Here is a 17082-nt window from a genome sequence, read left to right as displayed (position 1 = left end):
CCAGAGTGTCTATGGTCGCACCTAGGTACTGTTGAACGGGGCCTGTTTCGACGAACCTTGTTTTTCGGTAGCCTTTGGCACCTGGGAGTCCTTCTCGAAGGATCCGCTGGGCCTGTTGTCCTTGGACCCAATCGCGGCCGTCTAAATTTTCGGCGCCGGTGTTCCTTTCGAGGACTTTGATTCTGTTTTTTTCGAGTCAGTGTCTGGTTTTCGGGGCCCTTTCGGGGGTTTTGTGCTCTACGTCTCTCCTACCTTGTCAGACGTTTTCTTATCGGTCTCTGTGACCGTCAAGTCATCAGGTCCCTCGGCAATGTTGTCTTCATAGTCGGTGGAGAGGCCCAGGTCGTACAGAGATGGGGCATTACCCTTGCCTTCCATTTTGAAGTTGGCTAATCTCTGCCTCACTTTTACCCGGAGGGTCTTCGGCGTGAAGGCGGAGCAGGCGTTGCAGTCCTTGCTCTCGTGGTCGATAGGCAGGCAAAGGTTGCAGACCGGATGTTGGTCCTTCTGCACGTATTTGTGGTGGCAGTTACGGCAGAATTTAAAAGGTGTTTTGTCCATTCCTGCGCTCAGAGTTCCTGAGTGCGCATTTTCCGTTGGACGTCGAAGATTGAGGTTCTCTTCCTTCTTCGTCGTCCCGGCTCTATGTTCTTCCTCTCTGTAGTCTTTGCTTTATTTTCCTTCGATTAAACTCGTGCTCTTCTTTCTTCGTTCAAACTCTGGAGCTTCTCATTGACGATCCAGACCCAACAGCGGAAAAAAGAATCTGAAGATGGCGCCCCAAAGGTGGGACTTCCGCAGGAAGCACGACGTCACGAGAGATACACCAAATGGTGGGACGTCGACGCCCACCTGGGCTACGAAAAAAAAAAAAAAAAAAATTAAGACTACGAATCCGGACACAACCACTAGATCGCGGAATAATGCACAGCATAGTGAATGCAGAAAGATTCACGCTGCAAAACTGTCCAGTTAAACTTCTTGGGCATCTTCTTGGAGGTGAGTTCTGTGAGGGGGGTCACAATGGACCCATATCCCTTCACAAACCTCCTGTAGCACCCAGTCAAGCCAAGGAATGCCCTGACTTGGGTCTGGGTTGTTGGAGCTACCAAGTCCAGGATGGCCTGGATCTTGGGTTTTAAAGGTTGTACCTGGCCTCCACCCACAAGGTGGCCCAAGTACACCACAGTGCCCTGCCCTATCTGGCATTTGGATGCCTTAATAGTGAGACCTGCATTTTGCAGAGCCTCTAAAGCCTTCCCAAGGTGGATCAGGTGATCCTGCCAGGTGGAGCTAAAGACAGCAATATCATCAAGATAAGCTGCACTAAAGGACGCCAGCCCAGCCTGGATATGGTTCACCAACCTCTGGAAGGTGGCAGGGGCATTCTTTAACACAAAAGGCATCACAGTAAACTGATAATGCCTTTCCGGTGTGGAGAATGCGGTCTTTTCTTTTGCTCCTGGGGCCATGCCGATCTGCCAGTACCCTGCAGTTAAGTCAAAGGTACTGAGGCATTGGGCTGCCCCCAATTTATTTTTCAGCTCATCTGCTCTTCGAATAGGGTGAGCATCTCTCTTGGTGACAGAGTTCAGCCCTCTATAGTCCACACAGAACCTCATCTCTCTTTTCACCTTGTTGATGAGGTTTGGGGACCAGAACCACTGGGCTAGCCCAGGGGCTCTCAGAGGGTTCAATGACCCCTACCTCCAGCATCTTGCTCACCTCAGCTTTGATACTTTCCTTGACATGGTCTGACTGGCGATAGATTTTGTTCTCGACAGCTGCACTGTCGCCAGTGTCCACATCATGGGTACACCAGTCTGTCAGACCAGGGGTCAGGGAAAAGAGGCTAGCATACTGTTGCAAGACTTGCTTGCAGTCAGTCTGCTGTTGGGCAGAGAGGGTGTCTGAAAAGATCACACCATCTACGGACCCATCTTGTGGGCTGTAGAGAGGTGGTCAGGGAGAGGTTCCCTTTCTGCTTCCTGTTCCTCATCAGTCACCATCAGCATGGTGATTTCAGCCCAGTCATTGTAGAGCTTAAGGCGGTTCACATGGATAACCCTTTTGGGTGTCCTGCTAGTGCCCAGGTCAACTAAATAGGTGACCTCACTCTTTCTCTCTAGGATAGGGTAAGGGCCACTCCATCTATCTTGGAGGGCCCTTGTTGCCACTGGCTCCAAAACCCACACCTGTTGCCCAGGTTGAAATTCAACCAGTGCAGCTTTTTGGTCATACCAGTGCTTCTGGAGCTCCTGGCTGGCCTCAAGGTTCTTGGATGCCTTTTCCATATACTCAGCCATTCTGGACCTTAGACCAAGCACATAGTCCACTATGTCTTGTTTGGGCTCTTGAAGAGGCCTCTCCCAGCCCTCTTTTACAAGACAAAGTGGTCCCCTCACAGGGTGACCAAACAGAAGTTCAAAGGGTGAGAAAACTACTCCCTTCGGTGGAACTTCTCTGTAAGCGAAAAGCAGGCACGGTAACAGGATATCCCATCTCCGTTATAGTTTCTCAGGGAGACCCATGATCATGCCTTTCAATGTCTTGTTGAATCTCTCAACAAGGCCATTGGATTGTGGATGGTAGGGTGTAGTAAACTTGTACTGCACTCTACACTCCTTCCACATGTGTGTCAGGTAAGCAGGCATGAAGTCGGAACCTGTCTGAAACCACCTCCTTAGGAAACCCTACCCTGGTGAAGACACCCAGGAGGGCCTTGGGTACTGCAGGAGCTGTAGTAGTCCTAAGGGGAATTGCTTCAGGGTACCTAGTGGCATGATCCACTACCACTAGAATAAATTTGTTCCCCGAGGCTGTGGGAGGCTCAAGTGGACCCACAATGTCCACTCCTACCCTTTCAAAGGGGACCCCCACCACTGGTAGCGGGATGAGGGGGGCCTTTGGGTGGCCACCTGTCTTCCCACTGGCTTGATAGGTGACACAGGAGCTGACAAACCCCTTCACCTTTTGGTGCATCTGGGGCCAGTAAAAGTGACTCACTAGCCTTTCCCAAGTTTTGGATTGCCCCAGATGTCCAGCTAGGGGGATGTCATGAGCCAAAGTTAGCAGGAACTGCCTGTACTTCTGTGGCACTATCACCCTCCTGGTGGTTCCAGGAGTGGGGTTTCTTGCCTCAACATACAGTAATCCCTCTTCCCAATAAGCTCTGTGGGTACCACTGAAATCTCCCTTTGCTTCTGAAACAGCTTGCTGCCTCAGGCTTTCAAGAGTGGGACAGTCTCGCTGACCCTGGCACAGCTCTTCCCTAGAGGGTCCCCCTGGACCCAAGAGTTCAACCTGGTAAGGGTGAAGCTCCATGGGCTCAGTTCCCTCAGGGGTATCCAAATCCTCTCCCTGTGGAGAGGGGTCCTGAATGTTTTGCTATACAGAAGCTGGTTCCCCAGTCTCCTTATCTTTTCTCTTGGTTGGTTGGGCCATTATTTCAGGCTCCAGACCTACTTTTTCACCCTTCCTCTTGCTCTGGTTTGCAAACGCACCAATTCAGGGATGCCCAGCATGGCTGCATGGGCCTTTAGCTCAACCTCAGCCCAGGCTGAGGTTTCCAGATCATTTCCCAGTAGACATGCAGCTGGCAACTTTGGGGAGACCACTACCTGTTTCAGGCCAGTAACACCCCCCCCCCCCCCCAGCCTAATGTCACCATGGCCATGGGATGACTAGTAGTGACACTGTCAGCATTGGTGACTGGGAAAGACTTACCAATTAAATATTGCTCAGGGGAAACCAGTGTGTCTTTCACCATAGTGACACTGGCACCTGTATCTCTCAGAGCTTCTACCCTAGTTCCATTCACCCAGGGGTACTGCAAATATTTCTTTAAGTTGGGTGGCCACACAGCTACAGTGGCAAACTCCACTTCCCCCAGTGAGACTAGACTTGCTTCAGTGTCTTCCCAGATTTGCTCAGGGTACACTTCTGATCCCATCTGTATACTTGCTGCCCCAGGAGTAGCTGTACTGGGTGCCTTAGGGGCTTTGTTGTGGGGGCAAGATTTATCTACAGTTAAGTGTCCTGGCCTCTTACAGTTATTACACCAGACCTTTAAGGGATCAAAGTTCTTCCCTCTATAGGGTTGAGGCACATAGGGAGTAGTTTGGGTACCACCCCCCTGAACAGGTTTTTAGGGCCCTTTGGAAGACTCAGACTTTTTATCTTGGGGATTCTCACCACCTTTCCCCTGGGGAGGTTTTGTGACCACCTTCTTCTGGTCACCCCCATTGGCTGTCCGTTTCACCCTAGTCTTGACCCAGTGGTCTGCCTTCTTTCCCAATTCTTGGGGAGAAATTAGACCTAGGTCTACCAAATGCTGATGCAACTTTTCATTTGTGCAGTTACTCAACATATGTTCCTTCATGAATAAATTGTACAATCCAGTAAAATCCTGCACACCATGTCCAGCTAACCAACCATCCAGTGTCTTTACTGAGAAGTCTACGAAGTAAATCCAGGACGGGGTCTGGGTTTTATGAGCCCCCCTGAATTTAATTCTATACTCCTCAGTGGTGAATCCAAATCCCTCAAAGAGTCTTCCTCATGAGGTCATAGGATCCTGCCTCTGGCCCAGAGAGGGTCAGAAGCCTGTCTCTGCAGTTACCAGAGAACAGTTCCCTCAGGAGTGCCCCCCAGAGAGGTTTCTTTACTCTTCTTATTTCACAAGCCCTCTCAAAGGCTGTGAACCATTTGGTGATGCCATAACCTTCCTCAAATTTAGGGACAATCCCTTTGGGGATTTTAGGATCAGAAGTTTCCTACCCATCCTTGGTTTTTTTTTTTGGTTTTTTAATATTGCTGCCACCATTGATGAGTGCTAAACCCATCTCTCTTTCTTTTTCTAGAGCCAGGAGCCTGGACTCTAGCGCCAATCTTTTGGCCAGCCTTGCTAAAAGGCGGTCCTCTTCACTGGTGGGTCCCCCAGTGATCTCTCTGGTACCAGGTTCACCTGTGTGAACTCTAGGTTCCCAGATGGTAATTCTTGGATTGAAGGGTATGGGTGCCCTCTCCTCCCTAGGGAATAGTATGGGGGGGGGGTGGGGGGGGGGGGTTATTATCCGCCTCCTCTTCTTCCCCTTCCTCATCTGACTGGCCATCACCATGTTCAGATGGGTGGTCCTTAGCATACTCAGCCAAGAGCTCCTGGAGCCCTAGTTTGGTTGGATGCAGGTCCATTGGTATATTTTTGAGTTTGCAGAGGGACCTCAATTCCTTGAAAGACAAGTGTAAGTAAGGTGTGAGGTCGAGCTCCTCCACCAGGTCCATGTTATTATTTTCACTAATAGCTGGGTTTGTTTGAGTCATTCTAACCTGACAGTTCTAACCCTCTACCCTGACTATAGTGACTTTTATTTTTCTAAAATTCTAATGGGACTTAAGTAAGGCCCTAGCAAGACTTTTAGTAATTTTGGAAAGACCAATCAGAATTCTAAAGGCAATTTTTAGGAGTTCTGTCGTGTGGTCAGATGGTAACCAAGTAGTCCAACAAATGCAAGTTTGTATCCCACCGCTGATCCACCAATGTGAGAAAGTGGCTCTGTATATACTGTTCCTTAATAGGTACAGGGTGTACAGAGTCCACAGTCCCCAGAGGTTAAAGTTAGATATAACCTTACTCTCTAAAGTGGCAGCTTGGTCGAGCAGTAAGGCAGTATCAGAGGGCAGTGTAAAGCATTTGATGTACACACTCAGCCAGCAAATGGTCTCTCACACTCAAGAACTGAACTCTAGGCCAATGGTTTGTATAATTTTTTTTTTATTTTAGAACCAACAATAGGTATCAAAATATACTTTCTCAGAATGAGAGGTTTTAGTTAAATACTTTTGCAATATGCAATTGGCTTTTGTAGGTGATAGTTACAGGTTGTTGCAATACAATTTCAAACACAATAATGCATTGAGCTCAATGGAAATTTTAAGTTATTTGCAATAGATTACATTCAGGATTACTTTTCTAACTCCAGGGCTGGGTCCTATATTCAGTACTGGGACAGTTCTTAGAAACAAGTGATAAAAGTCGACTTAGTTGCTGTTGTGATTTTTAGGAAATATTTTGCTATTTTAAAAGTTGACAGAAGAAATTTCATAGAAAAACAGTCAATGATTCCCTATGGGAGAATATTCAAGTTGCAGGTAAAGTATGTTCTTGTTACTTTTGTAATCCAGGGCTGGGCTCCTAGGCTCAGTACTGGGACATCTATCTAAAACAGTTAAGTAATTACGTTTTCAGAGTTGGTACGATTTTTAAAGAATATTTGTAGTTTGCAAAAATCGACTCTTAGAAGAAATGTCACAGAAAATAAGTCAATGATTTCCTATTAAAGAAAATTGGATTACTGGTAAGTACGGTTGTGAATATTTTTCAGGGTCAGTGATGGGCACCAAGATCCAGCACTGGGATCTCTCCTAATAGCAGGTGAGTATTTGTTACTCGGTTGATTTTTGGTGAATATTTTAAGTTTTAGAAACTCCACACTTAGAAGAAATTTCAGAAGAAACCAGTCAATGTTACCCTATGGAGGAAAATTGGGTTATCGGCTTTTGGTTAAGTACACGACTGGCAAGTTAAGGTTCTGGGCACAGACACAGGGGTCTCCCAGGGACAGGTTAAGTACAGTTGTTACACCCTCAGGGGCAAAGGGGCAGCCGGGTGCAGAGTGAGTTAGGCCAAATGTTATCCTATGGGAGGCAGGGGAACCTTGGTTGGTGGCTGCTGACTAGCAGGCCACGCGCCTGTGGGAGCTAGGCTCCTGGTCACTTACTCAGGGCAAGTGGGAAAGTAGATAGGTTTAGAGGTTACACTGTCAGTGCCACTCGGGCGGGGTGCTTTTGAGCCTTAAGGAGCTCAATTGATTTCAATGGGAAAGCTCCTGGTTGAACAAAGGCTGCAAGCTCGGGGACCAAGATCCTTCAGGTGCCACCACCACTTCGAGAGGTAAGTTGGGTAGTTGGAGGATAGGGAGTACCCAGGAGTTGGGCAGAGGGGGCCGCAGGGCGCCGAGTGCAGGGGTGCCGTTTGGTGTTGGGAAATCTTACCCTCTGTTGATCGCGGCTGGGGGGTACCTGGTTCTGAGGCTGCAGGCATCGTCCGAAGCGTCAAGGTAAGTCCTTGGGTGCCGAATTCGGGGTCACAGTCGCCTGGGGGACGTCCTCGGGGTCTATGTTCACTCCAGCATAAGCCAGGCTTGGCAGGTGCCGAGTGCAGGGTTCGCGGTTCCGGGCTCATGCCAGGGGTTAGATACTTGCTTTGAGCAGAGCCTCTGCTCATGGGAGTCACAGGTGCTTAGAGCCAAAAGGTAGCCAGGTCCTCCGGGGTTTGTGAGGTTGCTGGCCACAAGAGGCGCCGGGAGGTAGCAGGTTCAAGGGTCAACAGGCCGGTAGGGCTGGGGCCAAAGCAGTTGGTGTCTTCCTCTTAGCGGCTGCACGGCAGGTCTTCTTTCTTCTTGATCTTAGTTTTTCGGAATCTGGAATCTAAGGGAGGAAGGTTCAGGGTGCCCCTAAATAATAGATTTAGGGGCAGTGCGGGTAGGTAAAGGGCAGGGACAACTGGGTCCCTGTCCTGGGGTGGGTACACCCCTCATCCTGCCACTCTCCTGTGGGAGGGGGGCAGTGGCCTAGTCCTGATTGGGTAGGGCTCCCCATATTCAAGATGGCGAGAGCCCGGAGATGTGCTTCACCTCGCCTCCCCCACCTGAGGGGTGGGGTTGGCGGGGTTGGCAGGGCTGGCACATCCCCTGTCCTCACTTGGAGTTTCCGGCCAGTCTTCCTGCCAGAGTGGGGGTCAGAACCGGTGGGGGCCAGCTGCTGAGTACAGCAAGTGGCCTGGAGAAGCTCACAAAGGCGGCATGCCTTTGAAGCTTCCCCCTGCCCATCCTGGGGGTGTAGACCTACCACCTCGCCCAGGATGTGCATTGATGCAGGCCCAGGAGAGCGGGGGCTCTTCTCCCAGGGGTCCAGCAACATGTCTGCTGTGTGGCAGCCTAGGCAGCCTCAGAACAGACGTGGATTGTAGGTTAGGTTTCAGGGGGCGCCTCTAAGATGCCCTCTGTAGTGCATTGTACATTAAATCCCACACTGGCATCAGTGCGGGTTTAATGTGCTGAGAAGTTGGATACCAAACTTCAGTCTTCAGTGTTGCCATCATGGTGCTGTGGAGTTCCTGTTTGACGAGCTCCCAGCACCATATTCTCTTAAATGGCAGCACTGCACTTACAGTGCCCAGGAATGGACCTGGGTACTGTAGGGGCACAGGGCTCATGCTCCTGTGCCCACACCACTGGCATAGGGCACCCAGCTAGAGAGGTGGCTGATGTATGCCAGGGCAGCGTAGGTTGTGAGCATGGCACACAGGGATGTGTGCCATGTCGACTGTTTTGTCTTGTACCCAGACACTCAGCCTGCAAGGGCAGTGTGTTTGTGTTAGGGTACAGGGCCTCTATGGGTGGCACAATAAGTGCTTCAGTCCTTAGAGGCCTTCCCTGGTCACAAGGCCCTGGGTACCATTTACCAGGGGCTGACATGTGGCCAGGGTTTGCCGGTTTTAGGGAAGGAACATAGGCCCTGGGCACCTGATTGGCAGCAGTCCAGGGCACACTCAGTCAAAGTACATTCAGCAATTCAGCAAAATGTGGGGGCATACCATGAAAGAAAATGGCACTCTGTCTTCTTCGAGCGGAAAGAGGCGCAAGTTGGACAGTCTCTGGCCTCGTGCTACGGAGAGAGGCAGATATTACACACCTCATGCAGATCAGTGTGGGGAAACTTCGACCCACATCTAGGACACTTTTTGAAACGCGTCCTTTCCATGAGCCAGATGCCAAGGCTCAGGTCGGCCCGAAGGCCTTCTTCGACGACTGGAATCTTATACGAAGATGCGCGCCGATTAGGGTTCCCGACCGAGACAATACAGTCGAAAGGGTGGAGGATTGCGCGTCAAAACAGGAATCGGTAACTGTTCCGAACTGGAGCACGATAAACACATCCGAGCCCGATGGCGGGAAAAAAAAAAACAATCTGAGGATGGAGCCAATGCCCATCCGCACCATGATCCTAAGGAGGAGTCACCTATCTCGTGACTTCCAAAGACTTTCCAGGACAAAAACAAGTGCAAACATCCAGGCCAAACACCAGATGGCGATGCATAGTGTGTAATCTGCAGCTCATATGCCTTGAACATTACATTAATGCCAGTTCACAAGCCACACTGAAGGCCTGACAGTTTTACTCCAACATTCTAAAAGAGAAGAGAAGCAGGTAGACAGCACAGCTTTGCCACTCATCCTTCACCTCTGCTGTATTTGCTCAGCACCACAAGGCCCCCTTCATAGCAAGTTTTAATGTAGTGCCATTTGCATTAAGCTTAGCAGTGTGGTAAGAAACATGAATTTACCTCTACTTAGTCCGTCTGGACCACGCAGTATTCGGCATTCCTCAACTTGTCCATATGTGGAGAACATGCTCCTGATGTCGTTTTCGTTGCACTTCTTAGAAATCATCCCCACAAACAGTTTTCTATCTTCCACAGCTACAGGCGATAAAGTATACACAAAGAATATTAAAAACACGGTTCCCAGCTCCATCACTTCCAAAAAATACTGAGGCACTTGTATATAAAATAAAAGCTTAGAATCTACCATCAGAACTCCAAAAAGAACCACGGCTCAAACCATGTGTTTATGAGCCACTGATCAGTGAAGTTGCAGAGTCATTACAAATGCAAGCCTTGGCCAGGTGTAAGCCCTCCTGCCCAAGATGACCGATTAATGACCAGCTGCAATGAAAACCGCATAAGCATGCGATGTGGTAGTTGTAAGCCCTCCTGCCCAAGACGGCTGATTAATGACCAGCTGCAATGAAAAAAGCATAAGCATGCACTGTGGTAGGTGTAAGCCCTCCTGCCCAAGACGGCTGATTAATGACCAGCTGCAATGCAAACAGCAAGAGCATGTACTGTGGTAGGTGTAAGCCCTCCTGCCCAAAATGACTGATTAATGACCAGCTGCAATGAAAACAGCATAGCATGCACTGTGGTAGGTGTAAGCCCTCCTGCCCAAGATGACTGATTAATGACCAGCTGCAATGCAAACAGCACGAGCATGCACTGTGGTTTCGTTTCTTTAAACTGACCTCACTCGATAAGTGGGTTTCAGGCTCGTTACATAGTTAAGCAGTACTGTGTGTGATTTATCCCTCACAGACTCATCAGCAGAGGCAGCCTTGAGAATCCATTTTGGCAAGTCGATTCTGAAAGTTCAACACTAATTGGAGACGCCTACTGAGAGCTTCAGGTCAAAATTTCTACTTTCCAGAAAGGGCAATGCTCCATTAGATTATTGAAATGGTCAGAACATTTCAGAAACTCACTCACTTACAGCTGCTGTATGAAGTGCAAAAAAATTAATTATAGAGACCGCACAAGGCACTGGTCCCCAGATCATATGGAGGGGCGTTCATTACATGGGCAGTAAACCACTTGCATTATGCCTTGACGAAAACCCCATCCCAATCGGAGAAGAGAGACAGAACACTATTGCAAAGCAGGAGAAAGGGCCATCTTGTGCATCACTGAGGGCTCAGTCTAATGACATCCACAGTCCAGAGACTAATGCAAAGAAATACACCTGAAACTCACCATTGTTCTTCTCGCTGTCTGCTGGCTTCATCTGGATCGGATGGTGCATCTAGATAAGAAAACACCACAAAAATGTGTAATCAGAGGAAGAAACATCAATCTAATGAGGTAGAGGAGAGAAAGCTGCCGAGAGCACAAGTCACTCATAGGAGGAACAGGAAGAAGGGTGCATCATGAAAGGAAACACCCTAATAGTGTCCCTCTACTCCGTGTCAGAGCGTGTGTGATGTGGGGTCCTCAATACTGGCAGAAGACAGTCAGTACAGCAGGAGGATATAGACATTCCTCTAAGCACTGCTGCAAGAGCATGTGTAGACCAAGAGCTGGTGCAGAGGTTACAATAACCTCTGCTAAAACATGTGATTACAGAAAAAAAGAAAATGTCTAATCAAAAGCTAAAACCAAGAAGGCCACAGTAATAAAAACTGTAGTGCTAACAAATACTGAGGGGCTTTACAGCCCAAACAGTGTAGGAAGCTGGCTCTGCATGTGGTTTACCACTAGGCGGTTATACCGTGCACAGAGTCCGGAGATTCCCCCAGAAGTGTACAGTGCTCAATGTAAACCTAAACTGCTATATGTGGTAGTATGGACAAGCAGCCTTAGACCTGAAAGAGTGCAAGACATTTGTTATACACACAATGCCTAATAAATAGCGCACGACTCAAAAGGAGGTCCACACCAATTTTAGAAAAATAAACTTTGTTCAAGTTTTAGTTTAAAACCAATATCTTCACTAAAAGGTAAGGAATATGCTACTTACCAGTATGCATCTGTTCTTGGCATGTAGAGCTGCAGATCTACACACCTTTGCATAGATCGCCATCTGGTGTTGGGCCCGGATGTTTGCAGTTTGTTTTTCCTCTTGGAAAGTCTTTGGAAGTCACGAGGTCGGTGACTCCTCCCTTGGATCGTATTGCGCATGGGCTTCGGCTCCATCCTCAGATTGTTTTTCGCCAGCAGAGAAAGATGGAGCGTAGTAATAACTGAAGAAACCCATGGGTGTTGTATCTAAATAAGATAGACGAACCGATGCAGGTAGCCGGGGAGGCGGGTGGGCGTGTGTAGATCTGCAGCTCTACATGCCAAGAACAGACGCATACTGGTAAGTAGCATATTCCGTTCGAGGCATATGAGCTGCAGATTACACACTTTTGCATAGACTATATAGCAGTACCCAACCCTAGCGCCGACCACCGGTATCTGTTGCAGTCATTTGAAATAGTGTTTTTAGTACAGCCTGGCCCACACTAGCTGGTTGCTTAGTTTGCACATCTACACAATAATGTTTAGTGAAAGTGTGCGGTGTTGACCATGTAGCTGCTTTGCAGATATCTAATTGGATGTTCCCTAGAAAAGCCATAGAAGGCCTATCTTTCTTGTAGAGTGGGCTTTAGGGGGAACAGATAGCGTGCATTTTGCTTTGTGGTAGCAAATCTGTATGCATTTTACAATCCACCTAGCTATCCCTGATTTAGAGATGGGGTTGCCTTTATGTGGTGGAGAGAAAGAGACAAACAGTTGTTTTGTCTTTCGGAAAGGTTGTGTTCTCTGGATATAGTAAAGTAAGGCCGTTTTAACATCCAGTGTGTAAAGAGCCCTTTCTGCAACAGTTTGAGGTTGCGAGAAAAAAAACGGTAATTCTACCGATTGGTTTAGATTAAATGGTGAAATGACTTTGGGTAGGAATTTTGGGTTGGAGGACAACCTTGTTCGGGTGCATTTGGAGAAAAGGTTCTTGTATAGTAAGTGCTTGTATCTCACTGACCCTTCTAAGGGAAGTGATGGCTACAAGGAAAGCTGTTTTCCATGTGAGAAATTGCAGTTCGCATTTATGCAAAGGTTCGAAAGGCGGTCCCATTAGCCTTGTGAGAACTATATTTAAGTTCCACACAGGTGAGGGTGGTACCCTGGGGGGAATTATCCGTTTGAGACCTTCCATGAAGGCTTTAATGGCAGGCACTCAAGTGATAGGTGCCGTCTGTTTTGTAGGTAAGCTGCAATTGCTGCGAGGTGTAGCCGAATGGATGTATATTGAATATGCTACTTACCAGTATGCATCTGTTCTTGGCATGTAGGGCTGCTGACATTCATATCTGTGCATAGATCGCCGCCTAGTGTTGGGTCCGGATGTTTGCACGTTGTTGTCCTGGAAGAGTCTTCGAAGTATCCTGGGATAGGTGACTCCTCCCCTGGACTACAGTGCGCATGGGCATCCTCTCCATCCTCAGATTGTTTTTCGCCATTGTGGCAGTGATGGAGTAGATACAGAAAGTGATGACCATGCTATACAGTAATTCTGAGAGCTGCAGCTGCTACAGGCGCCGGGGAGGAGGGAGGGCGATATGAATGTCAGCAGCCCTACATGCCAAGAACAGATGCATACTGGTAAGTAGCATATTCAGTTCGAGGCATGTGGGCTGCTGAATTCATATCTGTGCATAGAATAAATAGCAGTGCCCTCTATTAGCGGCGGCTACCAGTGCCAGCTGCAGCGGTCTGAAAAAGAGTTTTGAGAACAGCCTGTCCTACAGCTGCCTGCTGTTTTGATTGCACATCTACACAATAGTGTTTGGTAAATGTATGTATAGTGGACCAGGTGGCTGCTCTACATATATCATGCAAAGGAATGTTTCCTAGGAAAGCCATGGAGGCCCCTAACTTACGTGTTGAGTGGGCTCGTGGGGGAATCGTTAATGTGCGTTTAGCCTTTTGATAGCAAATTTGAATACATTTAACGATCCATCTGGCTATACCTGCTTTGGAGATAGCTTTACCTTTGTGGTGTGGGGCAAAGGCAACGAAAAGTTGTTTTGTTTTCCTAAAGACTTTAGTCCTGTCGATATAGTACATGAGGGCTCTCTTTACATCTAGTGTATGGAGTGCTCTTTCTGCGACAGTTTGCGGGTTTTGAAAGAAAACGGGCAGTTCAATAGTTTGATTCATGTGGAACTGCGATATGACCTTGGGCATGAATTTGGGGTTGGTACGTAGTACGACCCTGTTTGTGTGAACCTGTATGAATGGCTCTTGAACGGTTTGTGCCTGGAGTTCACTAACTCTCCTTAAAGAAGTGATTGCTACTAGGAAAGCTACTTTCCAGGTGAGGAATTGAATCTCGCATGAGTGCAGAGGTTCGAAGGGTGGACCCATCAGGCGTGTGGGGACCAAGTTGAGGTTCCACATTGGAGCTGGTGGGTGGCTTGGAGGAATTACTCGTTTGAGTCCTTCCAAGAATGCTTTTATGGCCGGCACTTTGAATAAAGAGAGGTGCTGCCTGTTCTGGAGATAGGCTGATATTGCGGTCAAATGGACACGTATTGAGGTGTATGCCAGATTGCATCGGTATAGGTGTAAGAGGTAACAAATTATGTTCTGGATGGATGCGTCTAGCGGGTTAATGTCATTATTATTGCAATAAATGACGAATCTTTTCCATTTGGCTGCATAGCAAGCTCTGGTAGTGGGTCTCCTGGCCTCCTTAATGATGTCCATACAGTCAGGTGGCAGGTTTAGGTAGCCAAACTCTAGGACTTCAGGAGCCAGATTGCCAGGTTCAGCTGTTGCGGATCTGGGTGCTGAATCTCTCCATGGTTCTGCGTCAAAAGCGCGGGTTTGATCCGCAGCCTTTGATGCGGCACCACGGAAAGTTCGAGAAAGGTGGTGTACCATGGCTGGCGTGCCCACGTTGGAGCAACCAGGACGAGTGTCAGTCAGTGTTGTCTGAGTTTGCGTGCCACCAGCGGTATCAATGTGTGAGAAAGTGCCATCTTTCTTGCATGGTATGCCCCCACTTTTTGCTAAATTGCTGAATGTACTTCGATTGAGTGTACCCTGGGCTCCTGCCAATCAGGTGCCCAGGGCCTATGTTCCTTCCTTAAACCACACAAACTCCAAATTGGCAAACCCTAGCCACATGTCAGCCCCTAGTAAATGGTACCCTAGGTACCCAGGGCCTTGTGGCCAGGGAAGGCCTCTAAGGGCTGCAGCACTCATTGTGCCACCCTCAGAGGCCCTGTACCCTTACACACACACTGCCCTTGCAGGCTGAGTGTCTGGGTGCAGGACAAAACAAAGTCGACATGGCACACATCCCTGTGTACCATGCCCATCACCTACACTGCCAAGGCATATGTCAGCCACCCCTCTAGCTGGGTGCATTACGCCTATGGTGTGGGCACAGGAGCAGGAGCCCGGTGCCCCTACAGTACCCGGGTCCATTCCTGGGCACTGTAAGTGCAGTGCTGTCATTTAAGAGTACATGGTGCTGAGAGCTTGTCAAACACGAGCTCCACAGCACCATATTGGCAACACTGAAGCCTGGGAAATTTGGTATCAAACTTCTCAGCACATTGAACCCACACTAATGCCAGTGTAGGATTTAATGTACTAAGCACCCCAGAGGGCATCTTAGAGATGCCCCCTTACAGCTAACTTACAATCCACGTCTGCTCTGAGGCTGCCCAGGCTGCCACACAGCAGACACGTTGCTGGACCCCTGGTTGGGAGAGCCCCTGCTCTCCCGGGCCTGCAACAATGCACATCCTGGGTGAGGTGAGAAATCTCCTCCCCCAGGATGAACAAAGGGAAGCTTCAAAGGCAGGCCGCCATTTGGAGTTTCCCCAGGCCACTGCAACCCCCCACCCTGGCGGGAAGCTTGGCCGGAAACCCCATACAAGGACAGGGGATGTGCCAGCCTGCCCACCCCACCACTCAGGTGGGGGAGGCGAGGTGAAGCACATCTCCGGGCTCTCGCCATCTTGAAGATGGGAGGCCCTACCCTATCAGGATTAGGCTACTGCCCCCCTCCCACAGGAGAGAGGCAGGATAGAGGGTGTACCCACCCCAGGACAAGGACCCATTGGTCCCTGGCCTTCACCTACCTGTAACGCCCGTAAATCTAGTATTTAGGGGCCCCCTGAAACTTCCTTCATTAGATTCCAGATAGAAAATTACAAGAAGAGCAAGAAGAACAAAGACCTGCCCTGCAGCTGCTAAAAAGAGAAGACACCAACTGTTTAGGCCCCAGCCCTACCGGCCTGTCGACTCTCGAACCTGCACCAGCGCGGCATCTCTCGTGGCCAGCAACCTCACCAACCCCGGAGGACCTGGCTACCTTTTGGCTCTAAGCCCCTGGGACTCCCATGAGTAGAGGCTCTACTCAAGAAACCTATTTTTAACCCCTGGCAGCAGCCCGGAACCGCGGACCCAACACACTCTGCACCAGCCAAGCCTGGCCAGTGCCGGAGTGAACAAAGACCCTGAGGACGACCCCACGGCGACTGTGACCCCGAGTCCGGCACCCAAGGACCCCCCTCGAAATCCCGGAGGAAGCCTACAGCCTCAGGCCAAGTGCCACCCCAGCCGCGATCAACCAGAGGGTAAGATTCCCGACGTCAAAAGGCACCCCTGCACCCGGCGCCCTGCGGCCCCCTGTGCCCAATCCCGGGGTACCCACCTAACCTACAGCTACCCAACTTACCTCTCGAAGTGGTGGTGGCGCCTGAAACATCCTCGTCCCAGAGCATGCAGCCTTTTTCCAAACCGGAACATTCCCATTGATTTCCATTGAGCGCCCGAAGGCTCAAAAGCACCCTGCACCCAGCCGCCCGAGTGGCCCTGGCAGTGCCCTCTCTACACTAACCTACTTCCCCACTTGCCCTGAGTAAGTGACCAGGAGCCCAGCTCCCACAGCCGCGTGGCTTGCCAGACAGCAGCCACCAACCAAGGCCCCCCTATCCCTCATAGGATAACATTGGGCCCAACTCTCTCTGCACCCGGCCGTCCTGAAACCGCTGAGGGTGAACCAACTGTACCTACCTGACACTGGGGGACCCCTGAGTCCATGCCCGGAATTTCAACTCTGCCAGTCGAGTACTTACCCTTAAACCGCTAACTTCATTTTCCTCATAGGGTAACATTGACTGGCTTTTTCTTCAAAAATCTTCTAAGTGTGAACTTTTCAAAACTGCAAAAATTCACCAAAAATCAGCCAAGTGACAAAAACGAATTTACTCACCTGCTCCTAGGTGAACTCCCAGTGCTGGATCTTGGTGCCCAGCCCTGACCCTGAAAAGTGTTCACAACTATACTTACCTCTAACTCATTTTTCTCCCATAATTCTGTGAAATTTCTTCTAAGTGTATTTTTGCAAATTTGAAATATTCTTTTAAAATCGTACCATTTCTGCAAACGAAATTACTTACCTGTTTTTGATAAGGACCCCAGTCCTGGGTCTAGGTACCCAGTCCTGGATTACTAAAGTAACGATAAAGTACTCTACCTGCAATTTGAATTTCTTGCCATAGAGATCCATTGAATGTTTTCTTTGAAATCCCAAGGCTGGTTCTAGGAGCCAGACCTGGAATTCCAAAAGTAATCTGAAAAGTAATTTATTACAAATAACCTGAATTTACCATTGAGCTCAATGCATT

The 17082-nt window shown here is 49.1% G+C and overlaps 1 protein-coding gene across 7 annotated transcripts in view; it reads right to left on the bottom strand.

The window, feature by feature from the left end:
* CELF1 (CUGBP Elav-like family member 1) overlaps nucleotides 1–17082 on the bottom strand; it is a 548902-nt gene that overhangs the window by 426161 nt on the left and 105659 nt on the right. For all 7 annotated transcript variants that reach the window (XM_085646533.1, XM_085646539.1, XM_085646537.1 and 4 more), the window contains exons 5-6: nucleotides 10649–10697; nucleotides 9407–9541 (exon numbers count right to left, since the gene is read on the bottom strand). In XM_085646533.1, coding sequence (XP_085502659.1) covers nucleotides 9407–9541; nucleotides 10649–10697 — 184 coding nt within the window. The remainder of the gene's footprint in view (nucleotides 1–9406; nucleotides 9542–10648; nucleotides 10698–17082) is intronic.

Source organism: Triturus cristatus, chromosome 3_1 (genome assembly GCF_964204655.1).
Source record: "Triturus cristatus chromosome 3_1, aTriCri1.1, whole genome shotgun sequence".
Lineage (NCBI taxonomy): Eukaryota > Metazoa > Chordata > Amphibia > Caudata > Salamandridae > Triturus > Triturus cristatus.
This window is presented reverse-complemented; position numbering and strand designations above follow the sequence as displayed.